Below are 24207 nucleotides of genomic sequence, written 5' to 3' on the forward strand. Positions count from 1 at the left end.
AATAATTGAGGTCAGTCTCAGAGAACTCTGGGAAAACATTAAATGCACCAACATTCGAAATATAGGGGTGGCAGAAGAAGAAAAGAAAAAGAAAGGGACTGAGAAAATATTTGAAGAGATTATAGTTGCAAATTTCCCTAATATGGGAAAGGAAATAGTTAATCAAATCCAGGAAGCACAGAGAGTCCCATACAGGATAAATCCAAGGAGAAACAGGCCAAGACACATATTAATCAAACTCTCAAAAATTAAATACAAAGAAAAAATATTAAAAGCAGCAAGGTAAAAACAACAAATAATACACAAGGGAATCCCCAAGGTTAACAGCTGATCTTTCAGCACAAACTCTGCAAGCCAGAAGGGAGTAACAGGACATATTTAAAGTGATAAAGGGAAAAAACCTATAACCAAGATTACTCTACCCAGCAAGGATCTCATTCAAATTTGACAAAGAAATTAAAACCTTTTCAGACAAGCAAAAGCTAAGAGTATTCAGCACCACCAAAGCAGCTTTACAGCAAATGCGAAAGGAACTTCTCTATGGAGGAAATACAAGAGAAAGAAAAAAACTACAATAACAAACCACAAACAATTAAGAAAATGGTAATAGGAACACACATATCGATAATTACCTTAAATGTAAATGGATTAAATGCGCCAACCAAAAGACATAGACTGGTTAAATGGATGCCAAAAAGAGACCTATATATATGCTGTCAACAAGAGACCCACTTCAGACCTAGGGACACATACAGACTGAAACTGAAAGGATAGAAAAAGATATTCCATGCTAATGGAAATCAAAAGAAAGCTGGAGTAGCAACACTCATATCAGGTAAAATAGACTTTAAAATTAAGACTATTAAAAGAGGCAAAGAAGGACACTACATAATGATCAAGGGATCAATCCCAGAACAAGACATAACATTTGTACATATTTATGCACCCAAACAGAAGCATCTCAATACATAAGGCAAATGCTAAGAGCCATAAAAGGGGAAATCGACAGTAACACAATCAGAGTAGGGGACTTTAACACCCCACTTTCACCAATGGACAGATTATCCAAAATGAAAATAAATAAGGAAACACAAGCTTTAAATGAAACATTAAACAAGATGGACTTAATTGATATTCATAGGATATTCCATCCAAAAACAACAGAATACACTTCTCAAGTGCTCATGGAACATTCTCCAGGATAGATCATATCTTGGGTCACAAATCAAGCCTTGGTAAATTTCAGAAAACTGAAATCGTATCAAGTATCTTTTCCGACCACAACGCTATGGGACTAGATATCAATTACAGGAAAAAATCTGTAAAAAATATAAACACAGGGAGACTAAACAATACACTACTTAATAACCAAGAGATCACTGAAGAAATCTAAGAGGAAATAAAAAAATACCTAGAAACAAATGACAATGAAAACACACCGACCCAAAACTTATGGGATGCAGCAAGAGCAGTTCTAAGAGGGAAGTTGATAGCAATACAATCCTACCTCAAGAAACAAGAAACATCTCAAATAAACAACCTAACCTTACACCTAAAGCAATTAGAGAAAGAACAAAAACCCCTCAAAGTTAGCAGAAGGAAAGAAATCATAAAGACCAGATCAGAAATAAATGAAAAAGAAATAAAGGAAACAATACCAAAGATCAATAAAACTAAAAGCTGGTTCTTTGAGAAGATAAACGAAATTGATAAACCATTAGTCAGACTCATCAAGAAAAAAAGGGAGAATACGCAAATCAATAGAATCAGAAATGAAAAAGGAGAAGTAACAACTGACACTGCAGAAATACAAAGGATCATGAAAGATTAGTACAGGCAACTATATGCCAATAAAATGGACAATGTGGAAGAAATGGACAATTTTTTAGAAAAGCACAACCTTCCGAGACTGAACCAGGAAGAAAAAAGAAAATATAAACAGACCAATCACAAGCACTGAAATTGAGACTGTGATTAAAAATCTTCCAACAAGCAAAAGCCCAGGACTAGATGGCTTCACAGGCAAATTCTATGTAACATTTAGAGAAGAGCTAACACCTTCTCAAAGTCTTCCAAAAAACTGCAGAGGAAGGAACACTCCCAAACTCATTCTATGAGGCCACCATCACCCTGATACCAAAACCAGACAAAGATACTACAAACAAAGAAAATTACAGAGCAATATCACTCATGAATATAGATGCAAAAATCCTCAACAAAATACTAGCAAACAGAATCCAACAGCACATTAAAAGGATCATACACTGTGATCAAGTGGGGTTTATCCCAGGAATGCAAGGATTCTTCAATATACGCAAACCAATCAATGTGATACACCATATTAACAAACTGAAGGAGAAAAACCATATGATCATCTCAATAGATGCAGAAAAAGCTTTCGACAAAATTCAACACCCAGTTATGAAAAAAACCCTCCAGAAAGTAGGCATATAGGGAACTTTCCTCAATATAATAAAGGCCATATATGACAAACCCACAGCCAACATCATTCTCAATGGTGAAAAACTGAAACCATTTCCACTAAGATCAGGAACAAGACAAGGTTGCCCACTTTCACCACTAGTATTCAACATAGTTTTGGAAGTTTTAGCCACAGGAATCAGAGACAAAAAGAAATAAAAGGAAACCAAATCAGAAAAGAAGTAAAGCTGTCACTGTTTGCAGATGACATGATACTATACATACAGAATCCTAAAGAGGCTACCAGAAAACTACTAGAGCTAATCAATAAATTTGGTAAAGTAGCAAGATACAAAATTAATGCACAGAAAACTCTTGCATTCCTATACACTAATGATGAAAAATCGGAAAGAGAAATTAAGGGAACACTCCCATTTACCACTGCAACAAAAAGAATAAAATACCTAGGAATAAACCTACCTAAGGAGACAAAAGACCTGTATGCAGAAAACTATAAGACAATGATGAAAGTAATTAAAGATGATACAAACAAATGGAGAGATATACCATGTTCTTGGATCAGAAGAATCAACATTGTGAAAATGACTATACTACTCAAAGCAATCTACAGATTCAATGCAATCCCTATCAAACTTCCACTGGCATTTTTCATAGAACTAGAACCAAAAATTCACGATTTTATGGAAACACAAAAGACCCCAAATAGCTAAAGCAATCTTGAGAAAGAAAAACGAGCTGGAGGAATCAGACTCCCAGACTTCAGACTATACTACAAAGCTACATTAATCAAGACAGTATGGTACTGGCAAAAAAACAGAAATATAGATCAATGGAACAGGATAGAAAGCCCAGAGATAAACCCACACACATATGGCCACCTTATTTTTGATAAAGGAGGCAAGAATATACAATGGAGAAAAAACAGCCTCTTCACTAAGTGGTGCTGGGAAAACTGGACAGCTACATGTAAAAGAATGAAACTAGAACACTCACTAATACCATACACAAAAATAAACTCAAAATGGATTAAAGACCTAAATGTAAGGCCAGACACTAGAAAACTCTTAGAGGAAAACATAGGCAGAACACTCTATGACATAAATCACAGCAAGATCCTTTTTGACCCACCTTCTAAAGAAATGGAAATAAAGCCAAAAATAAACAAATGGGACCTAATGAAACTTAAAAGCTTTTGCACAGCAAAGGAAACCATAAACAAGACAAAAAGATAACCCTCTGAATGGGAGAAATTATTTGCCAATGAAGAAATTGACCAAGGATTAGTGTCCAAAATTTACAAGCAGCTCATGAAACTCAATATCAAAAAAACAAACATGGGGCTTCCCTGGTGGCACAGTGGTTGAGAGTCCCCCTGCCGATGCACGGGACACGGGTCCATACCCCGGTCTGGGAAGATCCCACATGCCGCGGAGCGGTTAGGCCCGTAAGCCATGGCCGCTGAGCCTGTGCGTCCGGAGCCTGTGCTCCGCAACAGGAGAGGTCACAACAGTGAGAGGCCCGCGTACCGCAAAAAAAAAAAAAAAAAAAAAAAAAAACAACCGAATCCAAAAATGGGCAGAAGACCTAAATATACATTTCTCCAAAGAAGATATACAGATTGCCAACAAACACATGAAAGCATCCTCAACATCACTAATCATTAGAGAAATGCAAATCAAAATTACAATGAGGTATCACCTCACACCGGTCAAAATGGTCATATCAAAAAATCTATAAACAATAAATGCCGGAGATGGTGTGGAGAAAAGGGAACCCTCTTGCTCTGTTGGTGGTAATGTAAATTGATATAGCCACTATGGAGAACAGTGTGGAGGTTCCTTAAAATACTAAAAATAGAACTACCATACGACCAGGAATCCCACTACTGCGCATATACCCTGAGAAAACCATAATTCAAAAAGAGTCATGTACCACAATGTTCATTGCAGCTCTATTTACAATAGCCAGGACATGGAAGCAACCTATGTGCCCACTGCCAGATGAATGGATAAAGAAGATGTGGCAAATATACACAATGAAATATTACTCAGCCACAAAAGAAACGAAATTGAGTTATTTATAGTGAGGTGGATGGACCTAGAGTTTGCCATACGAGTGAAGTAAGTCAGAAAGAGAAAAACAATACTGTATGCTAACACATATATACGGAATCTAAAAAAAAAAACTTGGTTTTGAAGAACCTAGGGGCAGGACAGGAATAAAGATGCACACAGAGAATGGACTTGAGGACAAGGGGACGGGGAAGCGGAAGCTGGGACGAAGTGACAGAGTGGCATGGACTTGAATATACTACCAAATGTAAAATAGATATAGCTAGTGGGAAGCAGCTGCACAGCACAGGGAGAGCAGCTCAGTGCTTTGTGACCACCTAGAGGGGTGGGATAGGGCGGGTGGGAGGGAGACACAAGAGGGATGAGATATGGGGATATATGTAAATCCATAGCTAATTCACTATGTTATACAGCAGAAACTAACACACCATTGTAAAGCAATTATACTCCAATAAAGATGTTAAAAATAAAAAAAAAAGACACTTAAAAAAAAAACTGCTTTTGCTGTATCCCATAAGCTTTGATATGTTGTATTTCCATTTTCATTTTTCTTAAGGTATTTTAAAATTTTTCTTTGACTTGTTCTTTGACCCACTGATTGTCAGTAAGAATGTTGTTTAATCTCCATATATTTGAGAATTTTTCAGTTTTCTTCTTGTAATTGATTTCTAGTTCCACACCATCGTGGTCAGAAAAGATGCTTGATATGATTTAAGTTTTCTAAATGTACTAAGATTTGTTTTATGGACTAACATATGATCTATACTATTCATTTGAGAAGAGTGTGTATTCTGTTGCTTTTGGATGGAATATTCTGTAGGTCTGTTAAGTACAACTGGTTTAAAGTGTCATTCAAAGCCAATGGTTCCTAACGGATTTTGTCTGGAAGATCTATCTGTTGATGAAAAGTTGGGTATTAAAGTCCCTTACTATTATTATATTGCTTGTCTATTTCTCCCTTAAGGTCTCTTAATATTTGCTTTATGTATTTAGGTGTGTCTGGGGGAATTTCTTTTAAGATTTCTGCATAAGGAGCAATGAGCAAAATTTTGTCAAATTTTCAGCAACTACAGATGTATTTCGTATATGTTTTGTTTTTGTTTTCTTTTCCTTCTTACTTCAGTCCACAGTGAAAGCTGACAGTATAATGCTGTAGTCTAGCTCTATGAACCAAAGCTAGCGGGGGAAGGAAGGAAAAGTTAAAATGTTCAGATCTGTAGTTTTTCAGGGATCTGACTGAGCATAAAATTAAGACAGTCAAATATTAGAAAAATTCAAACATGTATTTACATCCTTCATAATGACTATATACATGTTCTTCTAAAGAATATCACCGATCTTCCTGATAGCAGCAGAAATAGTAACACCTTTCAGTCTACTGCTTTTTCACTCTAGTTTTAGTGTATCCACACTGATCAAGGCAATTATCAAGCTGTCCTTCCTTTAGTTAGATCAGAAAAAAATAAATACCATTTTTAAAACTACACACATACATCCTTCTAGATTTTGATACATAGTATGGGTGAGAAGAGAGTATGTCATTATCCGATCACTTTTCACTTCTGACAAAACAAATATACCACTTAACAATCCCTGTATCTCTTTGTCATTAAAATGACTATAGTCTCAACTACTTCACTCCAAAATTAACAAAAGGAGTAATAAAAACCAAAATTACAAGGAAAAAAGACGCCAGTCCACAACTAGCGCCAAATGAAATGTTGAGCACCTAAACATGGCCAATATAAATAAATGCACATAGGTTTGTCTAATTTGACTTTAAATACAACAAATCCTGAAAACAAAATATTCTAATGAAATAGTAATGAGAAACAAAACAATGTTGAGAGAAGTTAGTGAGGGAATTTAATTAAGACCCCAAATGGACTCAAAAAGGAAGACATCTCTTCCTTAGAGAGAGAAAACAAAGAAATAGGCTAGACAGTCTTGATTTCTCTATAAAATAAAAAAGGTTCGCCTGTCACAAATGATTAGTAAAGATGATGGATACAAAATTGGAGACGGTTTTGAGTAAGTGTTGGTCAAAATAATTGAAGAGTCTAACCTTACACCTAAAGGAACTAGAGACAGAAGAACAAACAAAACCAAAAGTTAGTAGAAGGAAAGAAATAATAAAGATCAGAGCGGAAATAAATGAAATAGAAACAAAGAAAACAATAGCAAAGATCAATAAAACTAAAAGCTGGTTCTCTGAGAAGATAAACAATATTGATAAACCATTTGCCAGACTCATCAAGAAAAAGAGGGAGAGGACTCAACTCAATAGAATTAGAAATGAAAAAGGAGAAGTTACAGCAGACACCACAGAAATACAAAGCATCCTAAGAGATTACTACAAGCAACTCTATGCCAATAAAATGGACAACTTGGAAGAAATGGACAAATACTTAGAAAGTTATAACCTTCCAAGACTGAACCAGGAAGAAATAGAAAATATGAACAGACCAATCACAAGTAGTGAAATTGAAACTGTGATTAAAAATCTTCCAATAAACAAAATCCAGGACCAGATGGCTTCACAGGTAAATTCTATCAAACATTTAGAGAAGAGCTAACACCCTTCTCAAACTCTTCCAAAAAACTGCAGAGGAAGGAACACTCCCAAACTCATTCTATGAGGCTACCATCACCCTGATACCAAAACCAGACAAAGATACTACAAACAAAGAAAATTACAGAGCAATATCACTCATGAATATAGATGCAAAAATCCTCAACAAAATACTAGCAAATAGAATCCAACAACACATTAAAAGGTTCATACACCACGATCAAATGGGATTTATCCCAGGGATGCAAGGATTCTTCAATATATGCAAATCAATGTGATACACCATATTAACAAACTGAAGAAGAAAAATCATATGATCATCTCAATAGATGCAGAAAAAGCTTTTGACAAAATTCAACACCCATTTATGATAAAAACTCTCCAGAAAGTGGGCATAGAGGGAACCTACCTCAATATAATAAAGGCCATATACAACAAACCCACAGCCAACATCATTCTCAATGGTGAAAAACTGAAAGCATTTCCTCTAAGATCAGGAACAAGACAAGGATGTCCAATCTCACCACTATTATTCAACATAGTTTTGGAAGTCCTACCCATGGCAATCAGAGAAGAAAAAGAAATAAGAGGAATACAAATTAGAAAAGAAGAAGTAAAACTGTCACTGTTTGCAGATGACATGATACCATACATAGAGAATCTTAAAGATACCACCAGAAAACTACTAGAGCTGATGAATGAATTTGGTAAAGTTTCAGGATACAAAATTAATGCACAGAAATCTCTTGCCTTCCTATACACTAATGATGAAAAATCTGAAAGTGAAATTAAGGAAACACTCCCATTTACCACTGCAACAAAAAGAATAAAATACCTAGGAGTAAACCTACTTAGGGAGACAAAAGACCTGTATGCAGAAAACTATATATAAGACACTGATGAAAGAAATTAAAGATGATACAAACAGACGGAGAGATATACCATGTTCTTGGATTGGAAGAATCAATATTGTGAAAATGACTATACTACCCAAAGCAATCTACAGATTCAATGCAATCCCTATCAAATTGCTAATGGCATTTTTTACAGAACTAGAAAAAAAAAATCTTAAAATTTGTGTGGAGATACAAAAGACCCCGAATAGCCAAAGCAGTCTTGAGGGAAAAAAACGGAGCTGGAGGAATCAGACTCCCTGACTTCAGACTATACTACAAAGCTACAGTAATCAAGACAATATGGTACTGGCACAAAAACAGAGATATAGCGCAATGGGACAGGATAGAAAGCCCAGAGATAAACCCACATACCTATGGTCAACTAATTATGACAAAGGAGGCAAGGATATACAATGGAGAAAAGACAGTCTCTTCAATAAGTGGTGCTGGGAAAACTGGACAGCTACATGTAAAAGAATGAAATTAGAACACTCCCCAACACCATACACAAAAATAAACTCAAAATGGATTAGAGACCTAAATGTAAGATCGGGCACTATAAAACTCTTAGAGGAAAACATAGGAAGAACACTCTTTGACATAAATCACAGCAAGATCTTTTTTGATCCACCTCCTAGAGTACTGGAAATAAAAACAAAAATAAACAAATGGGACCTAATGAAACTTAAAAGCTTTTGTAAAGCAAAGGAAACTATAAACAAGATGAAATACATCCCTCAGAATGGGAGAAAATATTTGCAAATGAATCAACGGACAAAGGATTCATCTCCAAAATATATAAACAGCTCATGCAGCTCAATATTAAAAAAACAAACAACCCAATCCAAAAATGGTCAGAAGACCTAAATAGATATTTCTCCAAAGAAGACATACAGATGGCCAAGAAGCACATGAAAAGCTGCTCAACATCACTAATTACTAGAGAAATGCAAATCAAAACTACAATGAGGTGTCACCTCACACCAGTTAGAATGGGCATCATCAGAAAATCTACAAACAACAAATGCTGGAGAGGGTGTGGACAAAAGGGAACCCTCTTGCAGTGTTGGTGGGAATGTAAATTGATATAGCCACTATGGAGAACAGTACGGAGGTTCCTTAAAAAACTAAAAATTGAATTACCCTATGAGCCAGCAATCCCACTACTGGGCATATACCCAGAGAAAACTATAACTCAAAAGGATACATGCACCCCAATGTTCACTGCAGCACTATTTACAACAGCCAGGTCATGGAAGCAACCTAAATGCCCATCAACAGACAAATGGATAAAGAAGATGTGGTACATATATACAATGGAATACTACTCAGCCATAAAAAGGAATGAAATTGGGTCATTTGTAGAGATGTGGATGGACCTAGAGACTGTCATACAGAGTGAAGTAAGTCAGAAAGAGAAAAACAAATATCGTATATTAATGCATATATGTGGAACCTAGAAAAATGGTATAGATGAACTGGTTTACAAGGCAGAAATTAAGATACAGTTATAGAGAACAAACGTATGGACACCAAGCAGGGAAAGCAGCAGGGCTGGTGGTGGTGGTGGTGTGATGAATTGGGAGATTGGGATTGGCATGTATACACTGATGTGTATAAAATGGATGACTAATAAGAACCTGCTGTATAAAAAAATAAATAAAATAAAATTCAAAAAAAAATAATTGAAGAGTCAGGAAGTAATAAGAGTTGTTACATGTTGTAGAGAAAGGATATACGCACTGATTAGGGCCTACAAGACTAACACCTTTTGTGGGGCCTGGCACCACTGAAAAAAAATGGCACTTTAGAATTAGTCTTTCTTCCTCTGATTTCTAGGCTGTCTCCTAAATTAGTTGAAGCCTGGACTTAAGTTATAAATGTAATCAAATAAAACATGGTTTAATATAGTAGAGACTGAAATTAGGCACAAATTCTATGAAATATGGTAAAATTCAGCAACATAATCAGAAAGGGTCACTGATCTCTCATGTAATATGTGTGGCCCATGATTGTCTAGTCACTCTAAACAAGAGGCTGAGTATACCCACTTAGTTCCATGAAAAAGAAGGCCCTTTGGTCTTCTCTCCCTATGCAACTTGACATATATACTTTTAGTGTTTGCCACTGCATATACTAAATGCTACTAGCTGAACTAGTTTCCTCCGCCAGTGGACTATGTGGGTCCTTGTGGACCTAATGGCTGCCAGGCAAATTACTACTTCCATTACTGAACCCTGCCTGGACTGCTGAAATCTATGAACATTTACTTTCCGCCTGGCTAAAGAGGCTAGAAAGGCAGCATTAAAGCTTGCTTTTATGTAAAACTTACAAAGTCTATGTTCTCTGCCTGAAGGTCTGCTTAGTTTCAGGGTGTTTGGCTTTGCTCTACCTGGAAAACTTAGAAATCAGTATTTAACCGATCTAAAACAAGAAAACAACAGGAAAAATAAACAGTCAGAACTTAATTAACTTGAATTTGCAAAAGCCCCCTAACTTCTCAGGCCTCAGTTTTCTTATCTATAAAAAAGGAATTAATTTGAGGTCCTTTTTAGTGCTAACACATACATACATACACAGCAAAACCTTCATTTCTTTAGAAAATACAGCTTACAAGGAGAGTCAACCCAGGTAAAATTATAATTAATCAATTTAAGACAATTCTCTACATAACTATTCATTTCCATAAACTTTAAAAAAACAGTCAGGTATGAATAAAAACAGAATCCAGTTTCCTTCTCTGTAAAGAACATCTTGGAAAAAGTGTAGTTTTTAGAATCTCCCAGTCTACAGAAGGCAGATCTTCACATACGTATTAATTTACAAGGTGGGTATAGGATTTTATGAAGGTAGATATACAGACCAGACAAAACTACCAGAGAATATAGTAGTTTTATGTTTAACATATATTTTGTATGCATATATTATACATATATATTAGCATGAGACAGAATGTTATAAACATTACTTCTTTAGCTCACCTATATATTTTTTAAGTGACTAAAACTTTTAAAATACATTATATATATCATAAACAATTCTACAAATAGATATGAGTTATAATGAAATCCATTAATAACCTGATATCCTGTCCAGGCACCTTGAACATTCTGTTTACCATTCCTGGGAGTCTCTTTTGCTCCTTCATCTAATTTACTCCCATCATCCCTTCAGAGCTCAGCTCAAGTTTTAGTTCACCGAGCAAATTTTCCCTGACAGGGAAAGGTCCCCTGTTAAACTCTCTCACTGTACCCTATAATTCTTTCATACTTAACAATACGTACTAGTGGAGCCTCTTGTGTAATATCTTTTAGCTCTGTAAGGTCTTTAAAACAAGGACTCACCAATCTTATTTTCTATTTTACCTCTAGAAGCAAGCACAGAGATTTACAGAATGAATGAATGAATGAATGATTATGGAATAATTGTTAGAAGAATTTTCTAGCTTAAATATTTCAATAAAACAGAACACTGTTCCAGACTCACTAACGCTTTCAATGGCACCACCATATGGCCATTCCCCCATTTTTCTTCTGGTATTAAAAGTACAATTATCTTTTCCACTAAAGTAAATTCAAATAATGCAGAAAGTTTTCTTTATAAGAAACATTACCATTTAACAAACCACTAAGATAATTTACTTTCTTTTGCCCAGCGCTGTCCATCTTAGATAAGATTTACCTTTGCTTAATGCATTATTCTTTTCATGAGCAGTAGTTAAAAAAAAAAAAAAGCTAGCAAGCAGTGAAACGTAAGTCAACAAATGACTTAATTTACTTTTGAAAGCCTTAAAAACATTTTCACATTACAACACAAAAGTTAACAAGATTATACAGATGAAAAGGGGGAAATATCCAAATGGGCACTGAATCAAGAACAATGCTTCTTGCTTACAAATAATGTATTTCTTTCAATACTTATTTATTTTCCTCAGAAATCAGAGAATAATTGAAGCTGCTTCAGTAGCTTTCAAAATATCATATAAAAATATTCTTTGTAGTGACATCCATTACTTTTGTCTACTTAGCCAGCTCTCCTTCACACTATCGCATTCACTTCTTGAGGAAACTGCTTATCCCTCCAACATTTCTATGGTCCTCACAGGGCTGCCAGTGTAGTATCCTCCTTTCCCCTAGCCATGAGGTGGGCTTGCTATCAGATAGCCAAAAATCTTACCATACTCTTCTCAACAGAGTGATTAGTTTAAGCAATTGGCACATAACCTCAGACAGGCCTGAGTTCCCAAAATATTTTGGGGAATAGAAGTGGGAGCAGAGGGTTTCTTCTCCCTTGGTTAATAAAGTAAACTTAATCCAAGAATTGTCAACAGCCCTGAGAGAATGAAGCCAAAAAAGGAATGATGGAAAGGAAGAGAACAATTCTAAATATTTTATTCTCTAGATTCGGAAAATCCTGAAACTAGCTCTAGTCCTTGCTTTTCCATGATTTAGTTATCTAATAAATCCCTCCAAGCGCTTCTTTTTTTGTTTAAACTAGGCTGGGTAGGATTTGTCAATTATAATCAAGAAGTCCTAATACTTCCCATATTTATTTAGGTATCGCAAAAATAAATCTATTTTTTAAAAATAATACATATATTTTTAAAACTTCTGTGCTCTTACAAGTCTAAATAACGTTATATTCTAAACTCTTCCCCCCCACAATTTTTTTTCAGCTTTACTAGGCTATAATTAACAAATAGAAACTATATATATTTAAGGTATACAAATTGATACATAGTGAAATGATCACCACAATTAAGCTGGTTAACATATCCATCACTTCACATAGCTTCTATAACTTTAAATATATATAAACTTTTAAAGAAGCACAATGTACATGCACTCTTTAAAATTTTTATGCATGTATGTAAATCAAAAAACATAAAAGTTCACATATATTAAATTTACACATCTTCAATATTTAAAAATGCTAAGTGTATAGAAAGGTTTCAACACTCTCTCACTGCCAATTACCCAGAATTAACAACTTTCAGTATTTTTAATAGCTGGTGATAATAAGCTCTGCTAGTATTTCTTGATTTACCAATTTTAAATATTATCTCTTAACTTCCTGCTGTGATAGAAGAGAATTAAACTCCTCACACAAGTACATCCTCCCAACAGTCATTCACTATTATTTCCTCTATTATTTATCTTTGTAACTTTAGTTACACCTTTATTTACGGTTTCATGTACTGACACTCCATTTTGTAAAATAAGAATTTTAAGGAAGGATATTAGTGCCCTTGTCCTTCACTTTCAACTTGCAATTTCCATCAAATAGTCTTATATTGAAAGGTTAATAATTCTCCTCCGTTCTGTAATTATAATTATTTTTGTGCTTTAAAAGTTTGAAGTCAGGGCTTCCCTGGTGGCGCAGTGGTTGAGAGTCCGCCTGCTGATGCAGGGGACACGGGTTCGTGCCCCGGTCCGGGAAGATCCCACATGCCGCGGGGCGGCTGGGCCCGTGAGCCATGGCCGCTGGGCCTGCACGTCCGGAGCCTGTGCTCCGCAGTGGGGGAGGCCACAGCGGTGAGAGGCCCGCGTATCACAAAAAAAAAAAAAAAAAGAAAAAAAAAAAAAGTTTGAAGTCAATAAGCATCATTTACATGAAGAAAACTATATATAAGTAACATTCAGTGCATATCTAAGTAGTTTGTTATGACTCTGTGTCATTTCCTGTTCAGATTATTTTTTCTAATTGCTTTTTTATTTCCTTTGCCTTGTCTACTTTTATCACTACCTTAAATGGTTCCAAATTCTCAAGGTGTTTCAAGTCTCCATTTTTACTGGATATTCCCCTCTGGGAGGTGACATATCTGTAAGACCTACTAATTAGCAGCGACCCTGGAACTTCTCTTCTGTCTATCTTAAGTAAAAGCTACTGTTTTCTAGATCCATTGTCATCTGGTCTTTTTATATTATACCCCATTTTTCTGGAGTACATTCTCTAATAACTTCCCAAGAAAGAGAATGTGGACAAATCAATCTCCTAGGTCCTTACATGCCTGGAAATATTGTTTCTACTCTCACACTTCACTGACAGTTTGAATGAGTATAAAATTCTACACTGAAAATAATTTCTCTTCAAAACTTCAGAGACATTGATTCATTATATTCTACCACCCACTGTTGGGTGGTAGAATATATCAACAAACATCAATCTGATGTTTGTTCCTTTGTAGGTGACCTAGTTTTTTCTCTCTAGAAGGTGTTCAAATCTGCTTTTTCATTCTTGTTATTTTCAAATTGCAAAATGATGTATTTAGCTGAGTATTTTTTATATTCATTGTGCTGAGCACTTCTTGGGCTCTTTCAGTCTGGAAGTTTATGACTTTTATTTCTGGGAAATTCTTTTATTATATATTTATTTGAAAATTTCCTCCAACATATATTCTCTAAATTCTTTTTCTGGAACTTCAGCTAGTTAAATAATGAACCTCCTACATGAAGTCACTGTATCAGTGTTCTTCTGAGCATTCCTTCACTTTGGTTTTGTTTTACATTCTAGATTATTTTTTCAACTTTACCTTGCAACTTTCCTACAGAATTTTAAATTTTAACCATCACATATTTTTAATTTCCACAAACTCATTTTTGGTATCTCTTTATTCCTTTCACACAGCATGATATGTTGATGTTTTAATGTCCTACAAATCTTCTCAACTCTCTCTGAAAATGCTAATTATAGATTTTACATTTCTCTTTTAAATTTTTTGTTTTCAACATTAACTGTATTTCTTCCAGAATTTTTTTTTAGTTTGTTTTCATTGTATTTTTTTCATGTTGAAGGCATTCCCCAAATGTCTGATGATTCTTGAATATCCATTAATATCTAAGAATAAAGCCACAAGCAGTTTAATTGGGAGCCCTGTGAGCAAGCATGTCTAGAGTTTGGTGACTGGTAAGTTTTTCTTTAGGGTAATTAAGTGATTAGGTAGCTGTCTCAAGAAGAACACTTAATTGCCAGAATACAAAGGTCACTGCTTCAAAGTCATTTAATTTCATTAGAGAAAAAAAGAAAGTATCAATGCTGTTTCCCCACCCTACCCAGGCCCTAGGGTCTAGTGAATGGCCTGAATGGAAAAACTGCAATTAACTCCTTTATCTGTATTCTCCCAAAGTATCTCATTCCCTACTCTCTATTTCATACCTATAATGTTCAAATTCTATACCTCCCTAGGATTCCAAGGGGAAGGAGGCAGGACAGATGGTCTTCCTCCTATCTTATAAGGCAGAGGATAATTTTGTTTTATATGCTACCCACAGTTTCAAAAAATGTTTTACAAATAATAAAGTATACACATACATAAAAATAAATATATAAAACAAGAGTTTTACAAAATAATACTTATCCCATGAGACACACTCTGATATTTTCTATTGTATTTTGTAATGTTGATAAATGAATTCAAACCCACTAATGTGATGTGAGTGTAATGTGAGGAACAAAAAAAGAAAAGAAAATTAAGTTGTGACTTGCTCTGACATGTTTCAAAGACACTCCTCTATCTGTTTTCTTTCCCAAAGAAAATTGTTGAAATCTTTTCATTCACTGATGACTCTTCTCTATTTTCTTTTCACTGTATTTCCCTCTTTTACTTCTTTACTATTTTAGTAGGATCTAGGAGGGCAAAAACGATAAATACAAGTGCTCAGTTTGTGATCTTTAACTCGAAGTCCTTTACAAGTATTTTTAAAAACCAAAGTTTCCTAACCTCTTTCTGGCCCGATTTAAGATCTATGATGGCCTCAACTGCTGCTGGGATTTACCATTAAAGTTTGCCAAGGGAATCTGGGGAATTAAAAAGGAAAGGAAAGTGCTAGTAGTAAACCTAAGAATCTATATAACAATTCCACTTAACTCTAAAGCTAAAAGTAAAATTGTGGTTAAATGTCCAAAATTAAACCTAAACACTTAAATGAAGAAATAGAAATCTTTTTGAGGGAAGACTTTAGGAAAGGTTTCTTCTGCAGGGAAAATAATCAAAAACCAGTTCTCAAATATATCAAGAAAATACTTTCGTAAGAAATAAAGAGTACTTACAAAGCAAGGCTACTCAAAACATATTGTACGTGCTCACATTCATCTGGGAATGATGCACTGGCTGATGTAAAACAGCAAAGTGCAGTCTGAAGAACCTGAAGCTGTGGCAAAGGGACCTGCCATCTTCCAGCATAATCTTCAACCACCTGATAGGGAAGCAATCCAAAAAGTACATTATTAGAGAAAATGTTAAATTTGGATAAATTAAATTATACCAGATAAATTAAAATATTAGTTCAGCATGAACACATGATTTAGGAAGGGGAAAAAGTTCTTTATTGTTTAGTTTCATGGTATACATCTGAAAATAAAATGAACTATTATTTGAAAATGTGGAAAAGAAATATAGTATATAAATGACCACACAGTTCAGCTGCCAAATGTTGTAACAAATGCCTTTACATCCCATATCTAGTTTTTGTCAAAATGCCAATTATCAAATATTAAAATAGCTAGACAGTAGACTATAGTAATAAAGAAAATTAGAAATGAGCATGCATTATTATTACCATTAATATTTACAAGACTGAACTCTAAACATTCTGGCAACAAATGAGTATTATAGTGGTGTGATACTCTGATTAGGAAAGTTTAAACTGTACCATACTGAGGAGAAAAGAATACAGAATATAATCAGTCTTGGCTCTGTCACTTAACTAGTTTCATGAATTGGGTATGTCATCTTCCTTCTCTATGCAGTAGTTGCCTCACCATAAAATGGAGATAATAATGCTTATCTTGCAGATTTACTCTGAAGCTAAATTGGGAATAATTTATGAGAAAACATTTTAGAACTATCAATTGCTATAAAATGTTAATTATGATATCTCATATGCAAGACTGCTGTATTAAAACTATTATATTCTAGAAATTCATCTTATAAAACAAGTTGGCAAACTATGGCATATAGGCCAAATTCAGCCTGCTACACATTTTTGCATGACCTACAAGCTAAGAAATGGATGTCATTTTCAAATGGTTGAAAAAAACATTTTGTGATGTATGAAAATCACATGAAATTCAAATTTCAATGTCCATAAAGTCTTATTGGAACATAACCAGGTTCATCCATTTACATATTATCTATGGCTGCTTTCCTGCTACAACAGGTTGAGTAGTTGTGACAGAAATCATATGGCTCACAAAGTCTAGAATATTTAATATCTGACCCTTTACAGAAAAAGTCTGCCAACTCCTGATTTAAAAGCTGGTAAAACTAGAGCAGAGTAGAAAAGCCAAGAACATTCAGAGCTCAAGGACTTTTCATACTAATCACTTCCTGTTGGAGATAATTTTCCATGAGTCTCTTGTATTTCCACAGTTTTTTAAAAGAGGCCCTGACTGCCTTCATCCTTTCAAAGATGTTTACAGGGAACAGCCTTGAAAAATAGAGATGATATCCATGATGCCCCTGCCCAAAGCAATGTGTCTCTCTGGAGCAAAGGTCAGGCAGATATGCTTGCAGATCATTATAAAAGATTAGGACTCCCTAAGCTTGGGGTTCGTAAGCTGTGATATAAACTTACTATGAGTTCAGGATCCACCTGGGCCATTCACATCACCTTTGTGACACTTGAGGGGCAAAGGGAACCATCATGAACTTGAAGCACATGCTGCTTGCTGTGCCATGAGTAACAGAGTCTGCTATCTCTGATCCAGGAGTTTCATGTCTTGGGCCAGCATTTGTGAAACTGTGGCAATCTACCTTAGATAAAATCCCAGACACTTCACACTTGTTTGACAATTCCAAATTGCATTACCAGGTGTCTAGCATGTCTCCAATGTTTCTAGGAACATGTATGGATAAAGAAGAAAGCTAGAGAGTATCAGCTCTGTGAACTTGTATCCCCCTTCTATATCTAGTAGTCCTTACTAGCTGGGAAGTAAAAACTACTAGTAACTATGATGACTCCAAGTAGGACAAATTTTTCCAAACCACCACAGGCAAAAAAAAAAAAAAAAAAAGAAGAAGAAGGAGAAGAAGGTTAGATAAATGGTGGTTTCCTGGCTTTAAATTTTCTCTTCACTAAAGTGTCTGACCACCTTTATTGCCTCTTTTTGGCCCCCACACCACGATTCTGGTGCCACATAAAAAACAGGTACTAACAGACTCACATTTTTTCTACCTTTAATCCGAAATAGTTTGCCCTAATACATTTCTACTTACAACCTTATGCACTTCCTATTTATGGGCTGGGTTTATCTCCTTAGAAGAGAAGCTTTCTACTTTCTCAGGTTCTGTTCTCATTGTAGCTTCCCTCATTCACCAAGATTCGGCTATTAATACCCTGCCTCATCCAGCTGAGCCCAAACCTAACACAATAAAAGTACTTGTGCACGACACCCCCAGTAGGTTTCCCACAATTCCCTTTAAGGGACATAAACAAAACTGGCTGAAATTTACATACAGTTGGCCCTCAGTATCTGTGGAGGATTGATTCCAGGATCCCCCACCCCATACCAAAATCTGCAGATGTTCAAGTCCTTTATATAAATAATGTATTTGCATATAACCTACACATGTCCTCTCGTATACTTTAAATCATCTCTAGATTACTTATAATACCTAATACAATGTAAATACTATGTAAATAGTTGCTAGCGCATAGCAAATTCAAGTTTTGTGTTTTGGAACTTTCTGGAATTTTTTTTCCAAATATTTTTGATCCACAGTTGGTTGAATCCACAGATGTGGAACCTACAGATACAGAGGGCTGACTGTATCTTCTTATACTGTTTAATGTCATGCCAGACACTAATAATTCACTATAACATTCACTATAACACCACTTTTTAAATATTTTCCTTAAAATATGTAAAACTATACATTACACTATCTTTTTACTTTGAAAGTTTTCTCCTGCATTATAACTGTTATCATAAGCACTCAGGTAATGAGAGCTGATAACCATGACATCATAATCTGAATGTGCTCTACCAGGTCACTGTGCGGTGAGCAACACATCCTACATTTGTCATTTTCTTTGGTATTCTAATAAGTAACAGTTTTTACTGTTACTATGTAAAGAACTGCTGTATAATTACATTCTTTACTTACGAACATCATCCAAATTACTACAGACTAAAATGTGTCCCCCTAAAGTTCATGTATTGAAGTCTTAACCCCAGTGTGACAGTATCTGGAAATAGGACTCTTAGGAAGTAATTTAGGTTAAATGATGTGATAAGGAAGGGGTCCTAATCAGATAGTATTGGTGGCCTTATAACAAGAGGAAGAGAGGAGAGATCTTTCTGTCCCTCTACATGCATGCACTGAGGGAAGGCGATGGTGAGGCCACAGAGAGAAGGCAGCAGCCTGCAAGCCAGGAAGAGCATCTTTGCCAGAACTCAACCATGCTGGCACCCTGATCTCAGACTTCTAGCCTCAAGAACTGAGAAAATAAATTTCTATTGTTTAAGCTGCCAAGTCTGTGATATTTTGTTATGGCAGCCAGAGCTGCCTAATACACAAATGTATAAAAATAATACAAACGTAGCAGTCTAGGAACCCCTAAAATGTCATATAAAGTGATTGACTAAAATATGATTATCTGTTTCTTAACTGAATTCTCCTTTTTTCTAATGTAACAATGAAGACTACCAAACACTAGTTTGTCACTGAGCAAACAATCCTCTTGATTTCTAAATCCAGGTAATAATAGACTAGATCATTAACATAGTTATCACACATGGCTTTACTTCCGTTAGCTGGCCATTCATATCCCTGTCATTTTCCTACCTGAAACCTCCCACTGGCATCAACTTTCATTATTTATATCAAACACTTCACAGGTGTCAGTGGAGCTGTTCACTAATGTTAATTTCATTACCTGTTTACAGTGAATCCACCCACTTTTAAAATCTGATTTACAAACCATGGCCATTATCGTATGTGATTAGCCACATCACAACTACCTTCCATTCTAAGAGCTTCAAAAAATGCCTATAATACATGCCAATCTATGCACTGAATAAATTTGTTAATCTTCTAAATACCTAAAATAAACATTGTAAGAAACATTAAGTTAGCCTTTTCCCCACCCCCTTTCAGTATGATTAGGTTATTCATTTGTAATATACCTACTATATATATATATATATATATATATATATATATATATATATATATATATACACACACAATTTCCTAGCTCTGTCCATTGAGAGGGCCACACAGCAATGACACCTCAGTAGCAACATACACACTTAGGGCCCAAATCTTGGTTTCTAAACACTATTCTCCAATATGAGGAACTTGGGGCTCCTCAGGCACAAGGAACTTGGGCTGCTCAAGCCCTCTTCCAGCAGGGATGGAACAGGGAAAATAACTAGATAGGACTAAGTAATGAAATGCTGAAACAGTGATGGAATATAAGAACATGGGAGCCAACCTGAAGGTGCTCCGAGCAGTTAAAGCTAGAACAATTTGAGCAACAAAATAAATGATGGTAGTATTGGACTTTAATCCATAAAACCAGATAAATATCCATGAGTCCCTACAAATAATCAAATTAATCAGTAAGTGTAAGAGACAGCTCTTCCTCACGGAAGAAGACTAATTAATAAACATAGAACAAAAGAGAGAAATAGAGAATCACCATTAGGCAAATACTGTACACAGCAATGAATGTTGCAGACAAGATCCATGGAACAATGCTAATATTAGTGGGTGAAAAGTTTGAGGATGCAGGATTTGCAGTTTCAAAGCATCTCCCGCAAGACGGTTATCAACTACAAACAGATAGCAACTTTAGAGTGGAGAAACCCCACGGACACAAACTTAACAAAGCCATCAAGGTAATATCACTAATAAGTAATAAAGCATATTATTATCATAAATCTCTTGATATGAAGCCCCAAGAAATACAAAAGCATTTTTGTGGTACTTTTGCCAAAAATGCATAAACTCATTCCAATCATGAGAAATCATCAAACAAACCCAAACTGTAGGATATTCTACCAAAAAAATTGATCAGTACTCTTCAAACATGTTAAGGTCATGAAAGGAAAAACAGAAGAACTGTTACAGAATAGAACAGACTAAGGAGAAATAACAACTAAATACAATGTGAGATCAGAAATAACACCCTGGAACAGAAAAAGAGCATTGGTGGAAAACCAGTGAAAAGTATCACTCCCAGAAGACTCTCATCTCCCTTCTTGAGTATGTTGCATCCATATGGTATGAGGCTGGCCAGAGTTCTCCCTGTGGCTGCCTGAGTATCAACTTAAAGACCCAACTTTTCTCTTAAGTAGGTCCAAAGGTAAGTAGTAGGCTCATTTTAAAGGCTTTAGATCAGTTTTGGTACCCATCAATTTTTTCTTTGATTTCAAACTCACTAGAGAGAATAATATACTAAATGCTCCCTGTATAAACATTAAAATTGGCACACAGACAAGGGAACCCCAAATATAAGGAAATGTATATGAATATCAAATGAACATGTTGGGTGAACAAATATCTTCTTTTGCCTGCAGCTGGTGATATCCACAGATGTGTGTGCACATGATAATGTCTTAACTAGCATGGGCTAAGCAAAATTCTAAATCTGACTTCAATTTAGCATGGCCACTAAGGCAAAAGAAATAAAAGCAAAAATAAACAAATGGGACCTAAACTTAAAAGCTTTTGCACAGCAAAGGAAACCATCAACAAAAGGAAAAAAACCTACGGAATGGGAGAAAATATATGCAAATGATGCGACCTAGGGGCTAATATCCAAAATATACAAACAGCTCATACAACTCAATTAGAAAAAAAAATCCAATCAAAAAATGAGCAGAAGACCTGAAAAGACATTTTCCCAAAGAAGACATACAGATGGCTAACAGGCACATGAAAAGATGCTCAATATCGCTAATTATAAGAGAAATGCAAATCAAAACCACAATTAGGTATCACCTCACACCTGTCAGAATGGCTATCATCAAAAAGTCTACAGATAACAAATGTTGGAGAGGATATGGAGAAAGGGGAACCCTTCTACACTATTGGTGGGAATGTAAATCGGTGTAGCCACTGTGGAAAACAGTATGGAGGTTCCTTAAAAAACTAAAAATAGAAATACCATATGATCTAGCAATTCCACTTCTGGGTATATATATGGAAAAAAGCCCACAAAAACATTAATTCGAAGATACATGTGCCCTGATGTTCACAGCAGCACTATTTACAATAGCCAAGACATGGAAGCAACCCAAGTGCCCATCAAGAGATAACTGAATTAAGATGTGGCATATATATACAATGCAATATCAGCCACAAAAAAATTAAAAAATACTGCCATTTGCAGCAACATGGATGGACCTAGAGAATATTATGCTTGGTGAAATATGTGAAAGACAAATACTATATGAAATATGTGGAATCTAAAAAATAATACAAATGAATGTATATGCAAAACAGAAACAGACTCACAAATATAGAAAACAGACTCGTAGTTACCAAAGGGGAATGGGAAGGGGGGAGGGACAAATTAGGGGTGTGTGATTAACAGATACAAGCTGCTATATATAAAAGATAAGCAACAGAATATACCATAAAGCACAAGGAATTATACCCATTATCTTGTAATGACCTATAATGGAATATAATCTGCAAAAATAATGAATCATTATGCTGCACATCTGAAATTAACACAATATTGTAAATCAACTATACTTCAATTAAAAAAAAAAAAATTAGCATAGCCTGGCCACAGATGGTATTACAGGTGTGGCTGAGGCAATAATTATATTATTGAATTTTTTAAATGTCCATTAGCCGTATAGGTTTTTTAGATATTAGTAGGTGGAAATCCTTTTTGTTCCTTCTGTCTGGTTTCTCAACAAAGACTACAAGCCAGAGGATTAAACTGAAAAGCTGGTTAAGTTGCATATGGGTCTTAGCACACTAGTGTGTTAATGTCTAGACTTTAAATTGTTAATATTAGTCTTAGATCAGCTGACTTAATTCTGTCCCTCTTAATTTTGTTCTCAGAGAACAGCTCTTATATTCATGTGACTTGTCCAAAGGCTTCTAGAGTCACTGTCATAATATAATCTCTAGTAACTTCTGAGATTGATATGTACACAAATAATCAAAGCTATAGATGTCAAGATTTTATCTGAGTTCAGTGAAGATGTCCAGTGGATTTTATTAAGTGCAGAGATAAAGAAGGGTCAAGGTTCTTTATTGTTTAGGGCATAAATCACTTTCCTAGGATGAGGAAGAAGAAAAGCTCAATGGAATTATTACAAAGTTAAAGCCAAAAGGGAAACTTTTAAAAGGCCTATGCCTCAAAAACTAACTTTAGGTACCAGGTTTGCTTAGTCTCAAGAAGAGCTAAATTTGTTTTAAAAAGATGATAAACTTTCAATTAAAGTAACAGTGGAAGAGTTAAAGTAAATAAAAAAAAGGAGGTCATGTTAAGATGGAAGAAGAGAGGGACTTCCTTAAAAGTAAGTTCAATCTCAGAAGCTAGACTAGTCAGATATGAAAAAAGACAAAGGAAATATATATACCAGAACTATGTGTTCCTAAAGATGGAATGGGGGCAGAAAGTATTTTAGTTGCTACTCATCAGAAAGGAAGGGTGACTGACTCCAAAGGTATCTAACAGAGGGATAGCAGGTAACTGTAGGATGGAAATCTCGGTGAACTGAACTGGAAATTCAAGTATGGTAAGATGGTATTTTAAAGAAACAGATAGCAAGTACATAATAAAAGTGAAAAAAAACACACCATGAAGACTGCGTACAGATTTGAAAGGTTAAAAAAAGCTAAGAGATTACCTTTAAATACCTGAAGAATTTCAGGTGCATTTCAAATTACTAGTTATTACAGAGGGCAATGTATGGTATGGCATGGTGTCACAAAGAAAAGTGCCCCAGGAACTCAAAGTTAGGCCTCAGGGAGTGGACAAGGAAAAGCAAAACTGAAGAAAAACAAAATAAGAGGTCAGACCTAGGTTTTATGTTGAGCTGGTAAGACTTCCTTAAACCTGGGAGAAGAGAGTGGGAAAAATCTGTTTGATAATAAATGCTTTTTTTTTTTTTTTTTTTTTTTTTTGCGGTACGCGGGCCTCTCACTGTTGTGGCCTCTCCCGTTGCGGAGCACAGGCTCCGGACGCACAGGCTCCGCGGCCATGGCTCACGGGCCCAGCCGCTCCGCGGCATGTGGGATCTTCGCAGACCG

At 35.4% G+C, this 24207-nt stretch overlaps 1 protein-coding gene across 3 annotated transcripts in view; it reads right to left on the minus strand.

Annotated features, from left to right (window-relative positions):
- Positions 1-24207, minus strand: part of ZNF654 (zinc finger protein 654) — a 94649-nt gene that overhangs the window by 56071 nt on the left and 14371 nt on the right. For all 3 annotated transcript variants that reach the window (XM_033433362.2, XM_033433361.2, XM_004272642.3), the window contains exon 2: positions 16032-16177. In XM_033433362.2, the coding sequence (XP_033289253.1) occupies positions 16032-16177 (146 nt within the window). The remainder of the gene's footprint in view (positions 1-16031; positions 16178-24207) is intronic.

The sequence above is a fragment of the Orcinus orca genome, chromosome 5 (assembly GCF_937001465.1).
Source record: "Orcinus orca chromosome 5, mOrcOrc1.1, whole genome shotgun sequence".
Lineage (NCBI taxonomy): Eukaryota > Metazoa > Chordata > Mammalia > Artiodactyla > Delphinidae > Orcinus > Orcinus orca.